This window comes from Schistocerca nitens, chromosome 12 (assembly GCF_023898315.1).
Source record: "Schistocerca nitens isolate TAMUIC-IGC-003100 chromosome 12, iqSchNite1.1, whole genome shotgun sequence".
NCBI classification, from domain to species: Eukaryota; Metazoa; Arthropoda; class Insecta; order Orthoptera; family Acrididae; genus Schistocerca; species Schistocerca nitens.
Genome location: NC_064625.1, coordinates 170,509,386 through 170,531,562, shown reverse-complemented (window position 1 = coordinate 170,531,562; position 22,177 = coordinate 170,509,386). Strand labels below are relative to the sequence as shown.

The following is a 22,177-nucleotide window of genomic DNA, read 5'->3' as shown; positions in this document are numbered from 1 at the left end:
TTGTGCGTTGTAAAACCTCTGGGTAGGGGGTTGTTGCGCAGAGCGCGCGGAGAGGGGGAGACGGGTTCCGGCGCTTGTAGTGTGCGGAGTTGACGCTCTCGCAGTAGAGAGTACCATTTCGGCGGCATCACGTACGAGCGCCGGCTAGATGACTAGTAGCAGGAGGAAGGACAGTGGACGGGCGGAAGAGGCTGTATTAATTACGATTGCCCATTCCTGTAAGTAGCCGGGGCTCCGCAAGATGCTACCGTCTTGAAAAACAGCAGCAGTTCCAGCAACACAGATTCATCGTCGCCTCCGAGTTTCGTCGCACGCACTTCATCGGTAGAAAGTATTAACGGCTAACCCAGCAGCACAACTGAATGTGATTTGATTAATGAACTTTATTTAAATAATAATCAGTTAAATTCAGGGCGATTGTGTCTTCATTGCCCCCAGACATTGTTACCAAGCAGGGTCCTTGTTCCCTTTTTTCCTTATATGCTAACCGAAGTTTGAGAATCTGTCACTGGAAAAAATCCAAATCTACAGAAAATGCACAAATTTAGAGTGCGGAAGCTTTATTTATTTTACGTATAGCTTGGAGCATATGGCTGTTTGGTTTGGTACGTATTCTAGTATTTAATTCTGTACAAGTCAGTAAAAAAGGCTGAGATGTTCAGACAATAATATGAAATCCAATTTGAAAATTAAGTAACTGCAAAGTAAAAAGTGCTTGGCTTTCTCTCAATTTCTTTGATGACGTTATGTTGAGGTCTCTGAAAGTCATTGTTCACGTAACGAAGTTCAATACTAACATACAGTTTAAGTGGATCTTTTCAAATCATTACTCGATTGCCTTTTTCAAAATTTAATGGCGAACTTAACGTAAAAGTGACTTCTCAGTTTTCTTTATCATTACAGACTCACATAAAATTAGTGTAAAAAAACGTGAAGACCTTCAGTTGCCACGTCAGTGTTTAATAATAAATGTTTTTGGTTCAAATGGCTCTGAGCACTATGGGACTTAACTTCTGAGGTCACCAGTCCCCTAGAACTTAGAACTACTTAAACCTAACTAACCTAAGGACATCACACACATCCATGCTCGAGGCAGGATTCGAACCTGCGACCGTAGCGGTCGCGCGGCTCCACACTGTAGCGCCTAGAACCTCTCGGCCATTCTGGCCGGCCCTGCGAGGTCACCTGATCTCAATCCCCTTCCTTATTTCCAATGGGGTATGCAAAGTCACTTGTGTATGAGACCCCAGTGCACACGGAGCTGTAATTAGTTGCCAGAATTGTAGGGCCTGTGGTGTGATTAGAATCTTGTTGGCTGATGTCATGCTTGCACTGAGGTTGATGGCTGTCAGTTACAACACATCTTGTAAGGTACGGCAGAAATGGTACGTCCACCAATCAGTGAAGGTATTTGCAGTTAACTCTAACTAACGTAAATAAAAAAAGTACACACTGTGTTTTTATTGCTATCACCTCCTTAAGCTGTTTTCTCCCATCTCAGGTTCCCTACCTCAAACTGTTCAGTGAAGCACCCTCTACGTCGTGTTAAATTTTTGCAAGCTGTTACGGAAGCAACCTGTATTTTTACACCACCAGCAGCAGAAGCAGAAACAACATCTAGACGACATCTAAATTCGTCATAAACTTCACACAACGTATCCACTTTTACGGGAAGTGTTTATGTGGCTGTTGTTCTGTTCTTTACTCCTTCTACGTGACGAGGTAAAAAGGAAGTGCACCTGCACTACTGGCCATTAAAACTGCTACACCAAGAAGAAATGCAGATGATAAACGGGTATTCATTGGACAAATATATTATACTAGAACTGACATGTGATTACATTTTCACGCAATTTGGGTGCACAGATCCTGAAAAATCAGTACCCAGAACAACCAGCTCTGGCCGTAATAACGGCCTCGATACACCTGGGCATTGAGTCAAACACAGCTTGGATGGCGTGTACAGGTACAGCTGCCCGTGCAGCTTCAACACCATACCACAGTTCATCAAGAGTAGTGACTGGCGTATTGTGACGAGCCAGTTGCTCGCCCACCATTGACCAGACGTTTTCAGTTGGTGAGAGATCTGGAGAATGTGCTGGCCAGGGCAGCAGTCGAACATTTTCTGTATCCAGAAAGGCCCATACAGGACCTGCAACATGTGGTCGCGCATTATCCTGCTGAACTGTAGGGTTTCGGAGGGATCGAACGAAGGGTAGAGCCACGGGTCGTAACACATCTGAAATGTAATGTCCACTGTCCAAAGTGTCGTCAATGCGGACAAGAGGTGACCGAGACGTGTAACGAATGGCACCCCATACCATCACGCCGGGTGATACGCCAGTATGGCGATGGCGAATACAGGCTTCCAGTGTGCGTTCGCCGCGATGTCGCGAAACACGGATGCGACCATGATGATGCTGTAAACAGAAGCATGATTCAGCCGAAAAAATTACATTTTGCCATTCGTGCACCCAGGTTCGTCGTCGAGTACACCATCGCAGGCGTTCCTGTCTGTGATGCAGCGTCAAGGATAACCGCAGCTATGGTCTCCGAGCTGATAGTCCATGCTGCCACTAACGTCGTCGAAATGCTTGTGGAGATGGTTGTTGTCTTGCAAACGTCCCCATCTGTTGACTCAGGGATCCGTTACAGCCGTGCGGATAAGATGCCTGTCTTCTCGACTGCTAGTGATACGAGGCCGTTGGGATCCAGCAGGGCGTTCCGTATTACCCTCCTGCAGCCACCGATTGCATATTCTACTAACAGTCATTGGATCTCGACCAACGCGAGCACCAATGTCGCGATATGATAAACCGCAATCGCGATAGGCTACAACCCGACCTGTATAAAAGTTGGAAACGTGATGGTACGCATTTCTCCTCCTTACACGAGGCATCACAACAACGTTTCACCAGGCAACGCCGGTCAACTACTGTTTGTGTATGAGAAATCTGTTGGAAACTTTCCTCATGTCAGCATGTTGTAGGTGTCGCCACCGCCGCCAACCTTGTGTGAACCCTCTGAAAAGCTAATCTTTTGCATATCACAGCATCTTCTTCCTGTCGGGTAAATTTCGCGTCTGTAGCACGTCATTTTTGTGGTGCAGCAATTTTAATGGCCAGTAGTGTACTTTCCTTCACGTATTCCCACAAGACAAAAACCCATGCGTCATGTCTGGCGGTCTTGGAGGCCCAGATTACAGGGTAATGTCTAGGGGTCTCGTGCGCCCTATCGACCATTGAGGCAGAATGCCACTGTGAGGAACTGATGTATACTGTCGTGTCAGCGTGACGGAGCTCCACCGTGCTGGAAAATGAAGTCCTCCTGAAGTTGCGGAAAAAACCAGTTCAGCAGTAATTGAAGAGAACTCAATCCTCATATTGTGTTTTCTTACAAACGAAGAGTCCGTACACTTTTTCCCGAGAAATGGCACAGAAACGTTCCCTTTAGGTGAGCCTTTTCCGTGCTCAGCAACGTCACGAGGGTTCTCGATTGCCCCATAAACTCACGTTATGTCGATTTACCTTACCGCTAACATGAAATGTTGCTTCATTACTGAAAATTAACCGTGGTAAAAATGCGCCGTCTTCTAAGTCCTCTAGCACAGCACGGCTGAAATCAACCCGTGTCCTTTTATCGCCAACGCGAAGAACTTGCACTATAGATCAGTGTCAAAACGCCCACGAAAAGCAAGCTGGACAGAAATAACCGACGCATTCTTTGCAAAACCGCAGCACACAACACTCCTCACTCCTCTTGAGAGGACGGAATCTTCTGACTGACTGCAAACGCATTGACTGACATCTAACGGCGATTTTCCGAAACTCTAGGGCACGCTCATTTCAACAACACTCATTTCCTTGCCGGCACATCACATGTTACGTAATTATTATCGTCCAAAATTATATCAATCTTCCTGAAACAGCCCATAGTGCCATCATTCTGTAGGTAGTCTACTGGGGACTCATAACATTCTAATATACACTCCTGGAAATTGAAATAAGAACATCGTGAATTCATTGTCCCAGGAAGGGCAAACTTTATTGACACATTCCTGGGGTCAGATACATCACATGATCACACTGACAGAACCACAGGCACATAGACACAGGCAACAGAGCATGCATAATGTCGGCACTAGTACAGTGTATATCCACCTTTCGCAGCAATGCAGGCTGTTATTCTCCCATGGAGACGATCGTAGAGATGCTGGATGTAGTCCTGTGGAACGGCTTGCCATGCCATTTCCACCTGGCGCCTCAGTTGGACCAGCGTTCGTGCTGGACGTGCAGACCGCGTGAGACGACGCTTCATCCAGTCCCAAACATGCTCAATGGGGGACAGATCCGGAGATCTTGCTGGCCAGGGTAGTTGACTTACACCTTCTAGAGCACGTTGGGTGGCACGGGATACATGCGGACGTGCATTGTCCTGTTGGAACAGCAAGTTCCCTTGCCGGTCTAGGAATGGTAGAACGATGGGTTCGATGACGGTTTGGATGTACCGTGCACTATTCAGTGTCCCCTCGACGATCACCAGTGGTGTACGGCCAGTGTAGGAGATCGCTCCCCACACCATGATGCCGGGTGTTGGCCCTGTGTGCCTCGGTCGTATGCAGTCCTGATTGTGGCGCTCACCTGCACGGCGCCAAACACGCATACGACCATCATTGGCACCAAGGCAGAAGCGACTCTCATCGCTGAAGACGACACGTCTCCATTCGTCCCTCCATTCACGCCTGTCGCGACACCACTGGAGGCGGGCTGCACGATGTTGGGGCGTGAGCGGAAGACGGCCTAACGGTGTGCGGGAGCGTAGCCCAGCTTCATGGAGACGGTTGCGAATGGTCCTCGCCGATACCCCAGGAGCAACAGTGTCCCTAATTTGCTGGGAAGTGGCGGTGCGGTCCCCTACGGCACTGCGTAGGATCCTACGGTCTTGACGCGCATCCGTGCGTCGCTGCGGTCCGGTCCCAGGTCGACGGGCACGTGCACCTTCCGCCGACCACTGGCGACAACATCGATGTACTGTGGAGACCTCACGCCCCACGTGTTGAGCAATTCGGCGGTACGTCCACCCGGCCTCCCGCATGCCCACTATACGCCCTCGCTCAAAGTCCGTCAACTGCACATACGGTTCACGTCCACGCTGTCGCGGCATGCTACCAGTGTTAAAGACTGTGATGGAGCTCCGTATGCCACGGCAAACTGGCTGACACTGACGGCGGCGGTGCACAAATGCTGCGCAGCTAGCGCCATTCGACGGCCAACACCGCGGTTCCTGGTGTGTCCGCTGTGCCGTGCGTGTGATCATTGCTTGTACAGCCCTCTCGCAGTGTCCGGAGCAAGTATGGTGGGTCTGACACACCGGTGTCAATGTGTTCTTTTTTCCATTTCCAGGAGTGTATGTGTTATGTCTGCGTAAGCAGAAGAAACTAACGATCAAAGTCCGTATACAATTTATTGGACTGTTCAGTTAACCAAAACCAATGCTCCAAGTATAACGCCAACACAAAACAGTGATCCGTCTTCGAATCACAACTACATACAAGAATAAGGTAGAAAACAACTGAAATAAGTTCCTACTAGTCTCCGCCAGAGACTTCTCCGATATACCAATCCTAATCCAGAGATCAGCGAGAAGATCCAAGCCGGGCTGCCGGGGCGGCAGCTATCCACGTCTGCTGCCGGTCGATGAACTGCCGATGTGCGGCCGAGCTATTTTCCATCACGTGGTCTGACGTGTGAAAATAGTTCCGGGATCTGCAGCGACCTCTTCCTTATGTTTATGTGGGCCGGTAGTGGCCCCTGGTGCCTTTGCTGTGTTGTTGTTGTTGTGGCCGTTCATCAATGTTGCCTGTCGGTTATGTACTGCTTCGGTGTCCCTGTGAGTGGGGCAACCCGCGACTGCAGGCTGTCAGTTTGGTTGCTGATACTCTAGGGGCTGTGATGTCTGGTGGAGAAGGACACAGCAATATGCATGTACAAAATATTAATAGCATCGGTGTGTATGTGGATCGAGGTTCTTCCTCACAATGTCAGTATTGGCCCTTGACCAAGAAGTTTGAATACCACTGATCTAGGGAACGCGACGAAAACATTCCCAGCACTATAAACACTACGTCGGCCGGAGTGGCGGAGCGGTTCTAGGCGCTACAGTCTGGAACCGCGCGACCGCCACGGTCGCAGGTTCGAATCCTGCCTCGGGTACGGTTGTGTGTGATGTCCTTAGGTTAGGTTTAAGTAGGTCTAAGTTCTAGGGGACTGATGACCTCAGATGTTGAGTCCCATAGTGCTCAGAGCCATTTGAACCATTTTTTATAAACACTACTTCCCCCGGCACGGACCCTTCTGACGACTGTTGTAGGGTGTCTGTTTTCACGCGTTGCACGCCGATGCAGCATAAAACGTGATTCATCTGAAAGGCCACCTGCCGCATCTCAGTGGACGTGCAGTTGCCATACTGGCGTGCAGATTCCAGCCTTCGTCAGCAGTGAACAGCACTGAGTTTTGGTGCATGAGCCAGGCGCTTGCAGGAACGTCCGCTAAAGTTATTGAGGAGGCACTCTAGGTACCCCTTGGTTCTTCTGGAAGTTCAGTTGCTCAACAGTTCCACGTCTCTTCGCCTGCAGACATCCCCACAGCCGGCGTTCATCCCTGTCGCCTACGGCCTGTGGCGTTCCACGGTTGCCTCTTGTTGTTGTTGTTGTTGTTGTTCTCAGTCCTGAGACTGGTTTGATGCAGCTCTCCATGCTACTCTATCCTGTGCAAACTTCTTCATCTCCCAGTACCTACTGCAGCCTACATCCTTTTGAATCTGTTTAGTGTATTCATCTCTTGGTCTCCCTCTACGATTTTTACCCTCCACGCTGCCCTCCAATACTAAATTGGTGATCCCTCGATGTCTCAGAACGTGTCCTACCAACCGATCCCTTCTTCTTGTCAAGTTGTGCCACAAACGTCTCTTCTCCCCAAATCTGTTCAATACCTCCTCATTAGTTATGTGATCTACCCATCTAATCTTCAGCATTCTTCTGTAGCACCAAATTTCGAAAGCTTCTATTCTCTTCTTGTCTAAACTGTTTATCGTCCACGTTTCGCTTCCATACATGGCTACACTCCATACAAGTACTTTCAGAAACGACTTCCTGACACTTAAATCTATACTCGATGTTAACAAATTTCTCTTCTTCAGAAACGCTTTCCTTGCCATTGCCAGTCTAAATTTTATATCTTCTCTACTTCGACCATCATCACTTATTTTGCTCCCCAAATAGCAAAACTCCTTTACTACTTTAAGTGTCTCATTTCCTAATCTAATTCCCTCAGCATCACCCGACTTAATTCGACTACATTCCATTATCGTCGTTTTGCTTTTGCTGAAGTTCATCTTATATCCTCCTTTCAAGACGCTGTCCATTCCGTTCAACTGCTCTTCCAAGTCCTTTGCGATGTAATCGGCAAACCTCAAAATTTTTATTCCTTCTCCATGGATTTTAATACATACTCCGAATTTTTCTTTTGTTTCCTTTACTGGTTGCTCAGTATACAGATTGAATAACATGGGGGAGAGGCTACAACCCTGTCTCACTCCCTTCCCAACCACTGCTTCCCTGTAATGCCCCTCGACTCTTATAACTGCCATCTGGTTTCTGTACAAATTGTAAATAGTCTTTCGCTCCATGTATTTTACCCCTTCCACCTTCAGAATTTGAAAGAGAGTATTCCAGTCAACATTGTCAAAAGCTTTCTCTAAGTCTACAAATGCTAGAAACGTAGGTTTGCCTTTCCTTAATCTTTCTTCTAAGATAAGTCGTAAGGTCACTATTGCCTCACGTGTTCCAACATTTCTACGGAATCCATACTGATCTTCCCCGAGGTCGGCTTCTACCAGTTTTTCCATTCGTCTGTAAAGAATTCGTGTTAGTATTTTGCAGCTGTGGCTTATTAAACTGATAGTTCGGTAATTTTCACATCTGTCAATGCCTGCTTAGGCGCCGGTTTTGGATAGCGCCACTTTGCAGTGCACGGTATACTCTAAACGTAGTCGCATATGAATGGCTTACAAACTTAGTCGTTTCGGAAATGCTTCTACCTTGGCCGAAAGACAATGATCATGCCCTTTTGGACATCATCACGTAAATCGTTCAATTTCCGCATTGTGACATTTACCGCGTCTTCCGACAGATTTCACATCCCCTCCACTGTCACAGCTGCCAGCCGCCGTATGTGAGTGGTCACTGGACACTGACGTCGGACATACATGGAGGTCACATTAACGTGACTGGGCCGTGTATTACTGTGTTGTTTGGACGACCTCATCTCCTAATGTACCACATTATTAGTTCATATCGCCCACACCCGTCAATTTCTCCCTATTTACTTCTTTCTATACTGATGCCATATACAGCCGTAACTCCGTAACAAAACATTTGCAGACCTATGTTTATACGAACTTTTTTCTTTACTTTCACTTGTAGAATAACATCTTAAAATATTCATGAACATATGAAAATATTTTTGTAGTGTCGGCAGACTTGCCAACACTACGCACACTAATTGAAAGAGGCGGCCAAGATGCACGCGCTAACTCACGAAGGATGGAGTGAGGTCTGAAACAGGAGACTTAATGAATGTGATAAAGAAAATACGTCTGTGGAATATTTTTAACTTTTAATCACTCCTTGTGGTACATCTCTCTTGACTATACAAATGAGACTCTTAAGATTGTGGCGATACAAGTGACTCTTTATATACAAGCTATTTAAGGCTAATGGCGCCTTGCTAAGTCGTAGGCATTAACTTAGCTGAAGGCTATTCTAACTGTCTCTCGGCAAATGAGAGAAATGGCTTCGTCCGTATAGTCGCTAGCAACGTCGTCGTACAACTGGGGCGAGTTCTCGTACGTCTCTCGAGACCTGCCGTGTGGTGGCGCTCGGTCTGCGATCACACAGTGGCGACACGCGGGTCCGACATGTACTAATGGACCGCGGCCGATTTAAGCTACCACCTAGCAAGTGTGGTGTCTGGCAATTTTAATATGTTATTCTACAAGAGAAACTAAAGAAAAAAGTTCGGATAAAGATAGGTCCGCAAATATTTAGTTACGGTGTTACGGCTAATAAAAGATTTTGCCTGAAATTCAGCAAAAAAATGGTTCAAATAGCTCTGAGCACTATGGGACTTAACATCTGAGTTCATCAGTCCCCTAGAGCTTAGAACTACTTAATCCTAACTAACCTAAGGACATCGCACACAGCCATGCCCGAGGCAGGATTCGAACCTGCGACCGTAGCGGTCGCGCGGTTCCAGACTGTAGCGCCTAGAACCGCTCGACCACCCTGGCCGGCCAAATTCAGCGACTTCGCTAACATCAAGCCATCGCAAAACTGTACGAGGTTAAAGTAAAGCACGATTTCCATTCATTTTGTTGTTACTCATCTGGTGAATCTAATAAAACATGTCGCACATGTGTGTCTGCAGTAGTCTTCCAGAACATCCAGAGAAGAAAAGATGATTATACAACTAATTTGTTTAGTTTCCCTTAAGAATGTAGAAACGTTTACGTCATTGTTATTGAGTTGTTTCAGTCGTTTCATAACCTTGAAAAGAGTTAGTTTTGTGTATTGTTCAGTGAACTAACATAATAACAACAGTGTATTTAAGTGAAACCACTTAGTAACTGCTGTAGTTTGTAGATTATTTACGAAAGAGGAATGCCTTTCAAATTTACGAAAGAGGGATACTCCGATATGGTGTTTATTTTTGTGTATGGGGATGCAGTAAAAGACATAGTTTATGAATGCAATAGGCGAAATTAAGAACAACCCTGTGAAATTGAAACGAGCAACAAAATCTGTTCATACACGTGCAGCTAAACGCACTGAACTCGGTGCAGACATTTTTGAACAATCATTGTGAATGTATTGTGAAATTGTATGTATACTGCACAACTTCCTTAACACTGAGCTTTGTTTTTTTCCGGTTTAACATGAATTCACGCGTGCTTTGTTATTAATAAAAGCAGACTATCTGACCCATTCACACAGTTTCAGTTAGCGTTACTACCATCATTTTTCTGCAACTCCTGCTGGCAACTTTGTACAATTGTCTGGATTTAAAAAACAACTTGGGTCAAGTAGTTAATAAATTAAAAATTTTACGAAATTACGTCTTTTCTTAGGGCTTGGTGCTGTGTTAGCCATAACACCATAATGTTATGGTGTGTATACCTAGTAAACACGAGCCCCAGGTTCAAGTTCTGGCCATGGCAAAAATTACAATTCATTGCTTCCGCTTCTATTTATCAAACATGAAGTTGAGACTCATATGTCTCCATGAAAATGTAATTCCATCAGATCAAATTATGAAATCAATTATTTCATTGGTAGCATGTCCATTTAACATTCATAAGTAAAGTTAATTAATATTTTTGTTTGTAACACAGATACTGCAGTGAATATCCTTACAAGCACGAAGTGAGAAATATTGTCGTTTTCCAGCAACGGCAAGCTTTTGCTCTGTCCCGTGCCTAATGGAATGGCCGTTCAGAAGGGACAGTAGAAGCTGCTATTCCCAAAAACTGGCCCGACTGTCTTTCCAAAAATGCAGAGGAGGCGATTTTCGATTGATTATAGGTTGGTGTAAACAGGGTCGAACTTCAGAAACTAAATTCTGGCTATTTACTGTTGGTAGACCTCTTGCGGTATTGAAAATAATGTCTAATGAATGCTCCACAAATCACCCTCTGCAGTAGCCTCTAAGTCTGGTACTGATTCTTTGGCTACTTTGTCTGCTTCTTGTGAAGAATGACGCTTAATGGGGTATCGCTGCACGTAAGCACTATGGTACAGTTGGAATTCTTTCCTTAAGCAAGCTATCGACAGCGAGTCAACGCTAAACGCATCTTTAAAAAAAACTGAAATAATCTTAAGCATTCACGAAACTTTTTGTAGCTAATTATTCACGACTACTAACTGTTTGAAGAAACGCATTTTGTGCCATCAGCTGGACTACACGCCTTTGTTCTCAACCAGATTCAGTTTTAGCAACCATCATCAGAGAGGAAAAGCTGTGCATCGATGACGCAAAAATACATTATATTCAAGCCGGGTAGAGCTGCAACTGTACTACAAATTTGCCTAGCCAGGCACGCAAGGTGAAATTTTTGTATCAAAGTTCAAAGCTCAAAATAATGAGGTGAACACAACAGTTAATTTCATTAAAGGGAAGTTTGTAATAGACACGCAACTGTATCTGTTCGACTGTAATGTGCACTCTAAGATAAAAGAAAGACACAGCACGAAGGATTTGTCCAAATGGAACGGAAATTGGTAGATATGAAGTACATGTACAGACAAACAAATGATAACAATTTCAGAAAAAAGCAGGATGATTTATTCAAGAGAAAGAGGTTCACAAATTGAGCAATTCAATAACGCGTTGTTCCACCTCCAACCCTGATGCAAGTACGTTTTCGGTTTGGCACTGATGGAAAATTGGAAATTTGTGGGAAGTTCCTATGGGACCAAACGGCGTCGCACTACTTAATGTAACGCTAAAGGCAACACACACACACACACACACACACACACACACACACACACACACACATTCATGCTCGAGGGAGGATTCGAATCTCCTGTAAGGTGCTAGGACATGCGCACTTACACCTTAGCTTACCAACATTAGTATTAATAATAAAGGGTGTGGCAAGGGCATCAGATCACGACTCTATTGAATTATGATAAATATGAGGCACTCTCGAGCAGTATTCCCTGCATGTCTGCATGATTGAGCCACTAACTTAAAGCGTTGGTGAAAAGCGTCGGAAGTTGAGAATTGTGGAATGTAAAGTCTGCAGATGGCCGTAGCTCGCCAGGCAACGAGGGACAATACGGAGCTTCTGGGGGTAGCCCGGCATCCGGAGCCACCTGTGCTGGGCAACACGTGGCGAAGACGGGCGTTGTGACCTACTCGATCATTGGGTAGGTCTCAGTGGAGGCATTTCGGCGATGATAGAGCGTTCGACATTGGCCGAAACTGAGTATTCTTCCACCGCGTTTTCGTACGCGTGGCAGACGGGAGAATTGTGGAGAATGGACTTCGCCATCGAGCGGTACGGTCTTGAAGACGGCGTCTTCGAAGGGAGATATACGGTTTGTACCGCAGCACTGTACCAACGCGTGTTCCGTGCAGAGTTCTGCGGTTGGAGCTCTTTGTGTGCTCAGAAGCGAGATTTTCACCAACGCTTGACCACTTCCAAAAACTTCCCAATATTCTTGATCTGGTAGTTATCCTTGCGAGGTGCCGAGTATTTATCAACGTAGAGCCGGTAATAGGGGCGCGTGATTGCAAATTGTTAATGTGCCATTCTCAGGAGTGTGTGGGTGGACAAAGAAATTCACATTTTTTAGTAAATTTTAACAATTGTGGGGGACATCAAATTAAGGGGGGTAGGACGTCGAACGGGCCGACTTGGAGCAGGAGAGGCACCACAGGACATTTTAATTTGCACTGTCTATACTTTTACAAATAAATTCATAAAACTTCGTCAGCATGACCAGGAAGGATTCAGAATTCACACTCATAGCAGTGGAAGTTCAAAAACACGAAAAAATAATATTTTTTAAATGTGAAATTTCATGATTTTTTTCACTTGCTGTTGGCTGCATTTGTTGCTATAGGTACACTTTTCTTCATAAGTAAGAGAGATTCTTCGATGAATTTTGCACAGCTTACAAACCATACTTACAGGTGTATCAAACTCCAGAATTTATTTAATCTATGGGAAAATGAATGCGTTGTTACGTTTTAAACTTCGTGTTTAGAGAAAGCTCTAATTTTATAGTTAATTATCTCAATTTTTACCACAGTTTTTAACGGATTTGCGAAATTCTAGAGTTTCATACACCTGTAAGTATGGTTTGTATGCTGTGCAAAATTCATCGAAGAATCTCTCTTACTTATGAAGAAAAGTGTACCTACAGCAACAAATGCAGCTAATACCAAGTGAAAAAATGATGAAATTTCACATGTAAAAAAATTTGTTTTGTTATATTTTTGAACTTCCTCTGCTACGAGTGTGAATCCTTTTTTTTTTTAATCTCATTTTGTTCGTTTTCGTTCGTTGTATCTACTAGGGCCGGACGTCGAAAGACACCCATTTCAGTTCGTTGTTGATCCATTAACTCAGTTTTTTTATTACAGTGGGCAGCTTGCCCTCTGACCAAACACGCTGAGTTACCGTGCCAGCGATCCTGAATCCTTCCTGGTCATGGTGACAAAGTTTTACGAATGTATTTGTAAAAGTATAGACAGTGGAAATTAAAATGTCCTCTGGTGCCTCTCCTGCTCCAAGTCGGCCCGTTTCACGTCCTACCCCCCCTTAAAATTCCAGTATTACAATCGAATTATCGACTTCGTTGTAGCTAGCATTTACCCTGTCCCAGTAAGCTTTACATGTACTCAAGTCACTGCACAGCTTGCCCAGAGGGGAAGGAAAGAAGGTTTTCGGTCTTCTATGTCAGGGACGCACAAATAAGCTTACAGTCCGACGGGGCAAGCCGTGTGAACCATGGGAAGACCGCGCGGCTACCTCGCGCGGCTGGCATTGTTGAGCTCCTGAGGGACATAGGTATCTTTACGTTTTATGCATTTTTTACGCAGGTATTCAACAGATGTTTAAGAAAAAATATATATTTTGCTTTTTACATTTATCTATTTTATTGTCTTTAAATTGTACAAGCTAGTAAACATTGTTTAACACAAGCTGCGTATCTTTGGTAATTATGGCGCTGCTGCTTCATGTCATAGTATTGGGCGCAAATAGCACGAACGAATTTGTTTGTCCGAACATGTGCATCACGTCTATCGATTTACGTCCCTTTCGGCTAATTCGTTGATGGTGCTTTTTTTTTTTCTTTTTTTTTTTTTTTTTTTTTTTTTTTTTTTTTTTTGACCTGGCGCTTATAGTTTCCGGCTGGACGGTGTGCGAGGAGTCGGTCGGTTGGCGTGGAGCAGCGAGGAATTTTCGGCGAGACGTAGTTTGGCCGGGGCCCGCTCGCTGTCTCTACGCGGTGTCGGAGTGTGTGGCGCTGTTCCCATTACTAAAAGGTGCTTGGATCACCGATCCTAGGCACGAAAGTTGAGTTTTGATTTAACCTACCAGCAAGTCAAGACTGTTCACATTGTGTCGTTTGGAGTTCATTGTCGGCTGTCGGGATATTCCCGCGAGCAACAATGTGGTTTTCAAGTTGGAAAATTCTAGCCACCCTCCGGTGGAGTTTCACTGTATTTGGTTATTTGAATTGAAGTGCACCAGCGGAATGTTCTGCCTTGTGGCCGTCAACGTTCCGGTTACCTGCCCTGGGCGTTGACGTAAATTTCAGCCAGTGTAGTTTCCTCATCGTGTTGCTGCTGTCCAGCAAGGTTTGTACTTTGACAGCTCCGTGTATGATTGGTTTTGGGCGTCAATATCTTGTACGTTGTTCCGTTGAACTCCCTGTTGTGCCCTGGTCGGGTGAAGTGGAACTTATCTTGTCGGTGGGTCCACTGACTGTCAGTCGGTTGGGCTGTCGTCAGATCGTGAATGATTGGCGCGACCGCCTGTCTCACCTAAGCGAGCGTTAGTGTTTGAATTACAGGATGACCCTCGAACATCTGGGCGCCCTTGTGTGGAATGCCTTATTTTTTTAAAAAAATTGTTCTTGTTGTTGGTACTCGTATGGCTTCTAGCCGGTTTTGTGCTTTAAATTAGAGTTGTTTTACTCTTAAAGCCTTCAGCCTAGTTTAAAGTACTGTTTCACGTAAGCCCTTTGGCATTTTGAAAAATTTTTGAATTTTTTAGTCTTTGGACTTAAGCCGACTTGAATTTAACTTGTTTACTTCAGCATAACTAAAGAACTGTTTTTAGATAAGCCTTGCCTTTTAAATTTCTGATTATGCCCGCGTTTTTGGCCTTCAGCTGTTTTTAAGTTAAAGTGGCTTTCAGCCGATAATTAGGTCCACAAAGATTAAAATTGTGAGTTTAAAATACTTTTTTGGGCTCTTGTAATGTTTGATCAAATAATAAAGTTGTATGTTCGAGTGCAACTGACAGCCCCTTATTTTGGCCCCTTTCCACAATTTATTGTATCTGTCCTGTCCTGCGGGATAAGCAGCCCATTTCAGAGTGTATTTTTGGTCCATAAATATAATGATGGCAGCTAATACAAACTGTTTAGGACTAAAGGTGTATAACTGGTGGTTGAAAATACTTTTCTTTTGGATAATCGACAACTGGAATATTTATTGGCCATGAAAGAGAGATCGGTATATCAGTAAACGACTTGCAGGGTAATTATGATTTATGGACCAACTGGAGGAGTGGCGGCCAGACTGACCTCCCGCTGCTCGTGCGCCCTCTGCAGGCGCTGCTGGTGGCGCCGCTGCTGCAGCTCCTGCAGCTCCTGGTGGACGCGAGACCGCCGCTCCTCCACAGACGCCTTCCGGCCGTCGCCCGCCGCCACCACCGACATCCCGGGCTGCGTCACCACTCACCAGTCGGCTGACATCCTGCAACAGGCGGGCCGCCAGCTGCCCTCAGCACCACACCGCTCTAGCTGCACCCTGTGTGTGTGCGCCTGCCCACGACCCCCACCACTACCACCCTCCTGACGGCGCGTCTACTGGCCACGTTATTCTGCGCAGACGTCTGGTACAGTGCGGCAGCAAAACCACTGCCGAGCTGTGAGCGGCCTCGACTGGAGACATTGGTCAGTCTGTCAAGAGCGATTGAGAAAGGACTGTAAGGGAGCAATGGAGGAAGGTGTCAGGAGCACACGTGGCCAGCCAGTGGGGCAGTCTGGTGCAGTCCAGGTCTGACCTCACAGCCAGAGTACCATGTCATTGCTGCGTGTCATCAGTTCTTGTTCCAGCTGAAGAAGACAGTGCCTGGTGTCTTGACTCCAATGGATGCCATGTGTGTGTGCACATGTGATTGCCCATGACCCCCACAACTACCACTCCCCCAATGCATGGCGCATCTACTGGCCACGTTATTCTGCGCAGACATCTGGCACAGTGCGGCAGCACCACCACTGCCGAGCTGTGACCAGCCTCGACTGGAGACAATAGTCAGTCTGTCAAGAGCGATTGAGAAAGGACTGTAAGGGAGCAATGGAGGAATGTGTCAGGAGCACACGTGGCCTGCCAGTGGGGCAGTCTGGTGCAGTCCAGGTCTGACCTCACAGCCAGAGTAACATGTTGTCATTGCTGCGTGTCATCAGTTCTTGTTTCAGCTGAGGAAGACAGTGCCTGTTGTCTTGACTCCAATGGATGCCATGTGTGTGTGCGCATGTGATTGCCCATGACCCCCACCACTACCACTTCCCCACCGCATGGCGCATCTACTGGCCACATTATTCTGCGCAGACATCTGGCACAGTGCGGCAGCACCACCACTGCCGAGCTGTGAGCAGACTCGACTGGAGACATTGGTCAGTCTGTCAAGAGCGATTGAGAAAGGACTGTAAGGGAGCAATGGAGGAAGGTGTCAGGAGCACACGTGGCCAGCCAGTGGGGCAGTCTGGTGGAGTCGAGGTCTGACCTCACAGCCAGAGTAACATGTCGTCATTGCTGCGTGTCATCAGTTCTTGTTCTAGCTGAGGAAGACATTGCCTGGTATCTTGACTCCAATGGATGCCATGTGTATGTGCACATGTGATTGCCCATGACCCCCACCACTACCCCAGCGCATGGCGCATCTACTGGCCACATTATTCTGTGCAGACATCTGGCACAGTGCGGCAGCACCACCACTGCCGAGCTGTGAGCAGCCTCGACTGGAGACGTTGGTCAGTCTGTCAAGAGCGATTGAGAAAGGACTGTAAGGGAGAAATGGAGGAAGGTGTGAGTACACGTGGCCAGCCAGTGGGGCAGTCTGGTGCAGTCCTGGTCTGACCTCACAGCCAGAGTATCATGTCATTGCTGCGTGTCATCAGTTCTTGTTCCAGCTGAAGAAGACAGTGCCTGGTGTCTTGACTCCAATGGATGCCATGTGTGTGTGCACATGTGATTGCCCATGACCCCCACAACTACCACTCCCCCAATGCATGGCGCATCTACTGGCCACGTTATTCTGCGCAGACATCTGGCACAGTGCGGCAGCACCACCACTGCCGAGCTGTGACCAGCCTCGACTGGAGACAATAGTCAGTCTGTCAAGAGCGATTGAGAAAGGACTGTAAGGGAGCAATGGAGGAATGTGTCAGGAGCACACGTGGCCTGCCAGTGGGGCAGTCTGGTGCAGTCCAGGTCTGGCCTCACAGCCAGAGTAACATGTTGTCATTGCTGCGTGTCATCAGTTCTTGTTCCAGCTGAAGAAGGCAGTGCCTGGTGTCTTGACTCCAGTGGATGCCATGTTTGATGATGATAGTGAGGAGGAGGAAGAAGAGGAGGAGGAGATTAGTGTCGACAACGAGGTCTTTAGAGACGCACTACAAGTTCAGATAAGGGACGGTGGAAAGGAAATCGGCCGTGTCCTTTCAAAGTAACCATCCCAGCATTTGCCTGAAGCAATCTATGGAAGTCACAGAAAACCTAAATCAGGATGGCCCGACGCGACTTTAAACGTCATCTATAGGAATGCCAATCCAGTGTCATAGTGTATATTAGATTCAGTTTTCATTCCATAGATCCGAAGAATGAGATGATTCTCGTATGTGTGGAATGTGTCAGAAAGTATACCACAAAAAACATAAAACATTTGAACATAATACATACTTCCCTGATCATTTGTCAGGAGAGTGTCAAAATAGCTTAATACAGTACAGTAAACTGGAACAGCTAATATTTAGAGAATTAATAATGAAACACTGTTATACACAATTAATAAATTTATCATACACAAAATACACAATCCTGGCTGTTGTGACCAACTGCTGTCAAAACTGAAACCTAACAGACATGTATACTTAAGCTGGCCTAACAGTCTCTGTTAAGATATTCACCTTTAGAGTAGAAGGAATTGCCTATCCAAAAGTCTTTCGAACTCTGTTTAAACTGTGTTTCATCTGAAGCTCAGAATTTAATGGCTCCTGGCAATTTATTGAAAATGTGTGTCCCTGAATATTGGACCCGTTTTTGAACTAAGGTAAGTGGTAAACGTTTCTGAAGAAGAGAAATTTGCTAATATCGAGTATAGATTTAAGTGTGAGGAAATCGTTTCTGAAAGTATTTGTATGGAGTGTAACCATGTATGGAAGTGAAACATGGACGATAAATAGTTTGGACAAGAAGAGAATAGAAGCTTTCGAAATGTGGTGCTACAGAAGAATGCTGAAGATTAGATGGGTAGATCACATAACTAATGAGGAGGTATTAAATAGAATTGGGGAGAAAAGGAGTTTGTGGCACAACTTGACAAGAAGAAGGGACCGGTTGGTAGGACATGTTCTGAGGCATCAAGGTACAATAAATTTAGTATTGGAGGGCAGCGTGGAGGGTAAAAATCGTAGAGGGAGACCAAGAGATGAATACACTAAACAGATTCAGAAGGATGTAGGTTGCAGTAAGTACTGGGAGATGAAGAAGCTTGCACAGGATAGAGTAGCATGGAGAGCTGCATCAAACCTGTCTCAGGACTGAAGACCACAACAACAATAATAATAACAACAACAACAACAAGTGGTCCTAGGTCTTTATGTAGGTTGTTCTTATTCCTTGAATTGATACTAGTTGTATGTATCGAGCTATTGGTAGGAAATAGACATATACAACTCGTAACAAAATTCAGTAAGGAATAAATATACTGAGAAGCAGTGGTTATAATACAAAGTTCCTTGAACAGATTTCTACATGATCTTGAATTTACACCACTGCGCCACCTCATTCGGTGCGTGCTGACGACACACAAGTCCATGCTTCTGCTGGTGTGTGACTTTCACCAGCAGTCCACATCGGTTGCGCATTCATTTCTTCGCTGGTTGTGATTCACCTTCAATTCCGTCAGTGTACTAACAGTGGGAGGGTCGGCTGCGAGGCCTGTCTGTCTTTGGCTGAAATACATTTCAGTGTTTGAAGATTCACATGAATTTGGCATGAGCTCTTATTGATCTGTTCAGAGGGGTTATCTCTAGTGTTTGATGTTTGCTGGACCTGTCTGTCTTGTATAACGGATTGTCGCATGAAAACAAGAGACAGAAAAAAAACTGCACAGGAGCGAGTAGGACTCAGCCTCTGAAGGTTCCACACGAACTTTGTTATGTATACAGGCAGTTCACCTCTCTTGGAAATCGAGAATTGGATTATTTCTGCCCCTTAGCCACACTGCTGCTGGCAAGACATCGGTCCCAGTGATTCTTGCAGCCTTGAGAATATTTTCTTCAGCTAGTTATCAACAGCGCAAATACGTTTCACATATTTACGTACGTACATATAGGTATGTAACTCTTCTTGACAGTTTCTAATACCCTGTAATATTTGAGTCTGAACCTGTTTAAAGTACTTTTATCAATGAATGTGTCAATAGCTGCATTCCTATGTTTCCATTTTCGTAATATGTAAGGTGTTTTTGTTCGAGTTCCGTACTAGATGATGGTTTGTAGCAAGGAGGTAGTACAATCAAACAACCGTAAGCAGCTGTGTGTTATGAGTTTCGTAAACTTTCGAGAATGTTTTAATTTCAAGTTCGATGTCGGATAACAAATGACAAAAGAAAATTTTTCCGTCTGACGTAATTACAGATTCACAATTTTCTGAGTTTTTCCCCTCTACTTTTACTGTAAAACCTTTCATCTTGCCCCATTTTACTAAATTACGTCTTTTCTTAGTGCTTGGTGCTGTGTTAGCCATAATACCATAATTCTATGGTGTGTATGGTGTGTCTACTGTGATATTATTGGATTTCAGACATTTTGCATATGAGAAAAGGACAGCCACCGAGCTGTAGTTTGTAATGATACTAAGCATGACAACACGAGAGTAAAGAAACGAAATCTGTTTATAACGTGCGCCTATACCAAGACGCGCGGCCAGCGTTTTGAAAGGTACTTTTAAACACTATGACTCGCTGGGCGCAGATATTTAAAATCATTGCCGCAGCGCTTGATAGCAAGAAGCTGCGAAACAGAAGAAAGAACAATTTATCATTTGTTAGGAAAATTCTAGAGTCTTTATAGTTAGTTGTACTTCTGGTCGCCGATATGTTAACGTGTACTTCATTACCTTTGATGTTTGGTTGCCGACTTGTTAAGACGTGTTGTGTAGCACTGCTACAAGTTATATTTCATTTAGTGTGAAAAACCACGTTATCATCAAGAAAGTAAACGCTTTTGTAAACCTTGTGACGATAAAAAATACGCGCACGACAGGACATTTAATTTTTACAAAATATCACACATACAAAAGCAGCGATTGTTGGACTGCTCCATGTATGAGAAAAACATAAAAATGTAAGTTTTGTATTCATTGTAAATTTGTTAATGTTTATAGTTTAACGCCTTTGTTCTTTGAAAATATATTGATGTTTCACTGTACAGAAAATCTATGCTTATTCTTTTCTTTAAATTGACCACAACTAATGTTTATGTTTAAATGAACTTTGTTACAGGTTCGCTCTTTATCGCGGTGTCTCGATTGTATTTGGGAGACCATTAATGTGTTCAATTTCCGATCTGACAACTTTCTTTACAAAATTTCACTGTTTTGCATTTTTTTTATTATTCAAATAGGTCCCTTAGGTAATTTCATTGAAGAGTCTGATTGCGTGAAAGCAATCCGGGTTAAGAGGTCATTTGAGAAACTATTTTCACGCAATCAATCCGTACGTCTCCTAAACACAATCGAGAACCGACGCATCGTCGATCATTCATTAATTTTTCTCTCTTTCCAAGTCGTACCAAAAAACGGCCAAGGGGAACTGCCGTGAGTACGCAATCTAGTGTTAAAAGGTTGCATTCTTTACCTTGTCGGCAAACATTGCCATGAATTATCATCATCAATGTTATATTTGGTTAAATGTGAAAAGCCAAAAAACCTTTTAACGCTAGACTACCCAGGAGCCCCAGGATCAAGTTCTGGCCGTGGCAAAAATTATAATTCATTGCTTCCGCTTCCATTTATCAAAACGAAGTTGGGACTCATATGTCTCCATGAAAATGTAATTCCATCACATCAAATTATGAAATACATTATTTCATTTGTAGTATGTCTATTTAACATTCATAAGTGAAGTTAATTAATATTGTTGTTTGCAACACAGATACTGTAGTGAATACGCTTACAAGCACCAAAATTTTTCAGGAAGTGAAGTGAGAAAGATAGTCTCTTTCCAGCAACGGCAAACTTTTGCTCTGTCCCGTGCCTAATGGAATGGCCGTTCAGAAGGGACAGTAGAAGCTGTTATTCCCGAAAACTGGCCCGACTGTCTTTCCAAAAATGCAGAGGAGGCGATTTTCGATTGATTATAGGTTGGTGTAAATAGGGTCCAATTTCAGAAGGCCGACCGATGTGGACGTGCGGTTTTAGGCGCTTCAGTCTGGAACCGCGCGACCGCTACGGTCGCAGGTTCGAATCCTGCCTCGGGCATGGATGTGTGTGGTGTCCTTAGGTTAGTTAGGTTTAAGTAGTTCTAAGTTCCAGGGGGCTGATGACCTCAGTGTGACCATAGTGCCCAGAGCCATTTGAACCATTTTTTTCTTCTTGCCAAATTTCATGACTCTGTCAATGGGAAGTACCCTACAGTTTTATGTCCGCGCGGTCTAACGCGCTGCCTCCCGGGTGGGAAGGCGTGCCGGTCCCCGGCACGAATCCGCCCGGCGGATTAGTGTCGAGGTCCGGTGCGCGGACCAGCCTGTGGATGGTTTTTAAGGCGGTTTTTCCATCTGCCTCGCCTCAGTTACACTAAGTTGGCGGCTGCTGCGGAAACACTGTCCCCACGTTCGCCTACACCATAATTACTCTACCACGCAAACATTTGCGGTTACACTCGTCTGGTATCAGACGTTCCCAGGGGGTGGGGGGTTTCCAGTTGGGGCCGAACCGCACAATAACCCTAGGTTCGGTGTGAGGCGGCGGTGGGGTGGGAGGACTGCTGTAGCCTGTTGTGAACCACTGAGGGCTACGGCGGGGACGAAGCCTCCCCGTCGTTTCTAGGTCCCTGGTTTAATACACAATAGAAGACACACACACACACA

The 22,177-nt window shown here is 45.2% G+C and overlaps 1 protein-coding gene across 1 annotated transcript in view; it reads right to left on the bottom strand.

Annotated features, from left to right (window-relative positions):
* LOC126215277 (uncharacterized) overlaps window positions 1-22,177 on the bottom strand; it is a 310,447-nt gene that overhangs the window by 210,305 nt on the left and 77,965 nt on the right. The window contains exon 2 of the mRNA XM_049941966.1: window positions 15,386-15,557. Within this exon, the coding sequence (XP_049797923.1) occupies window positions 15,386-15,520 (135 nt within the window). The 5' untranslated portion in view covers window positions 15,521-15,557. The remainder of the gene's footprint in view (window positions 1-15,385; window positions 15,558-22,177) is intronic.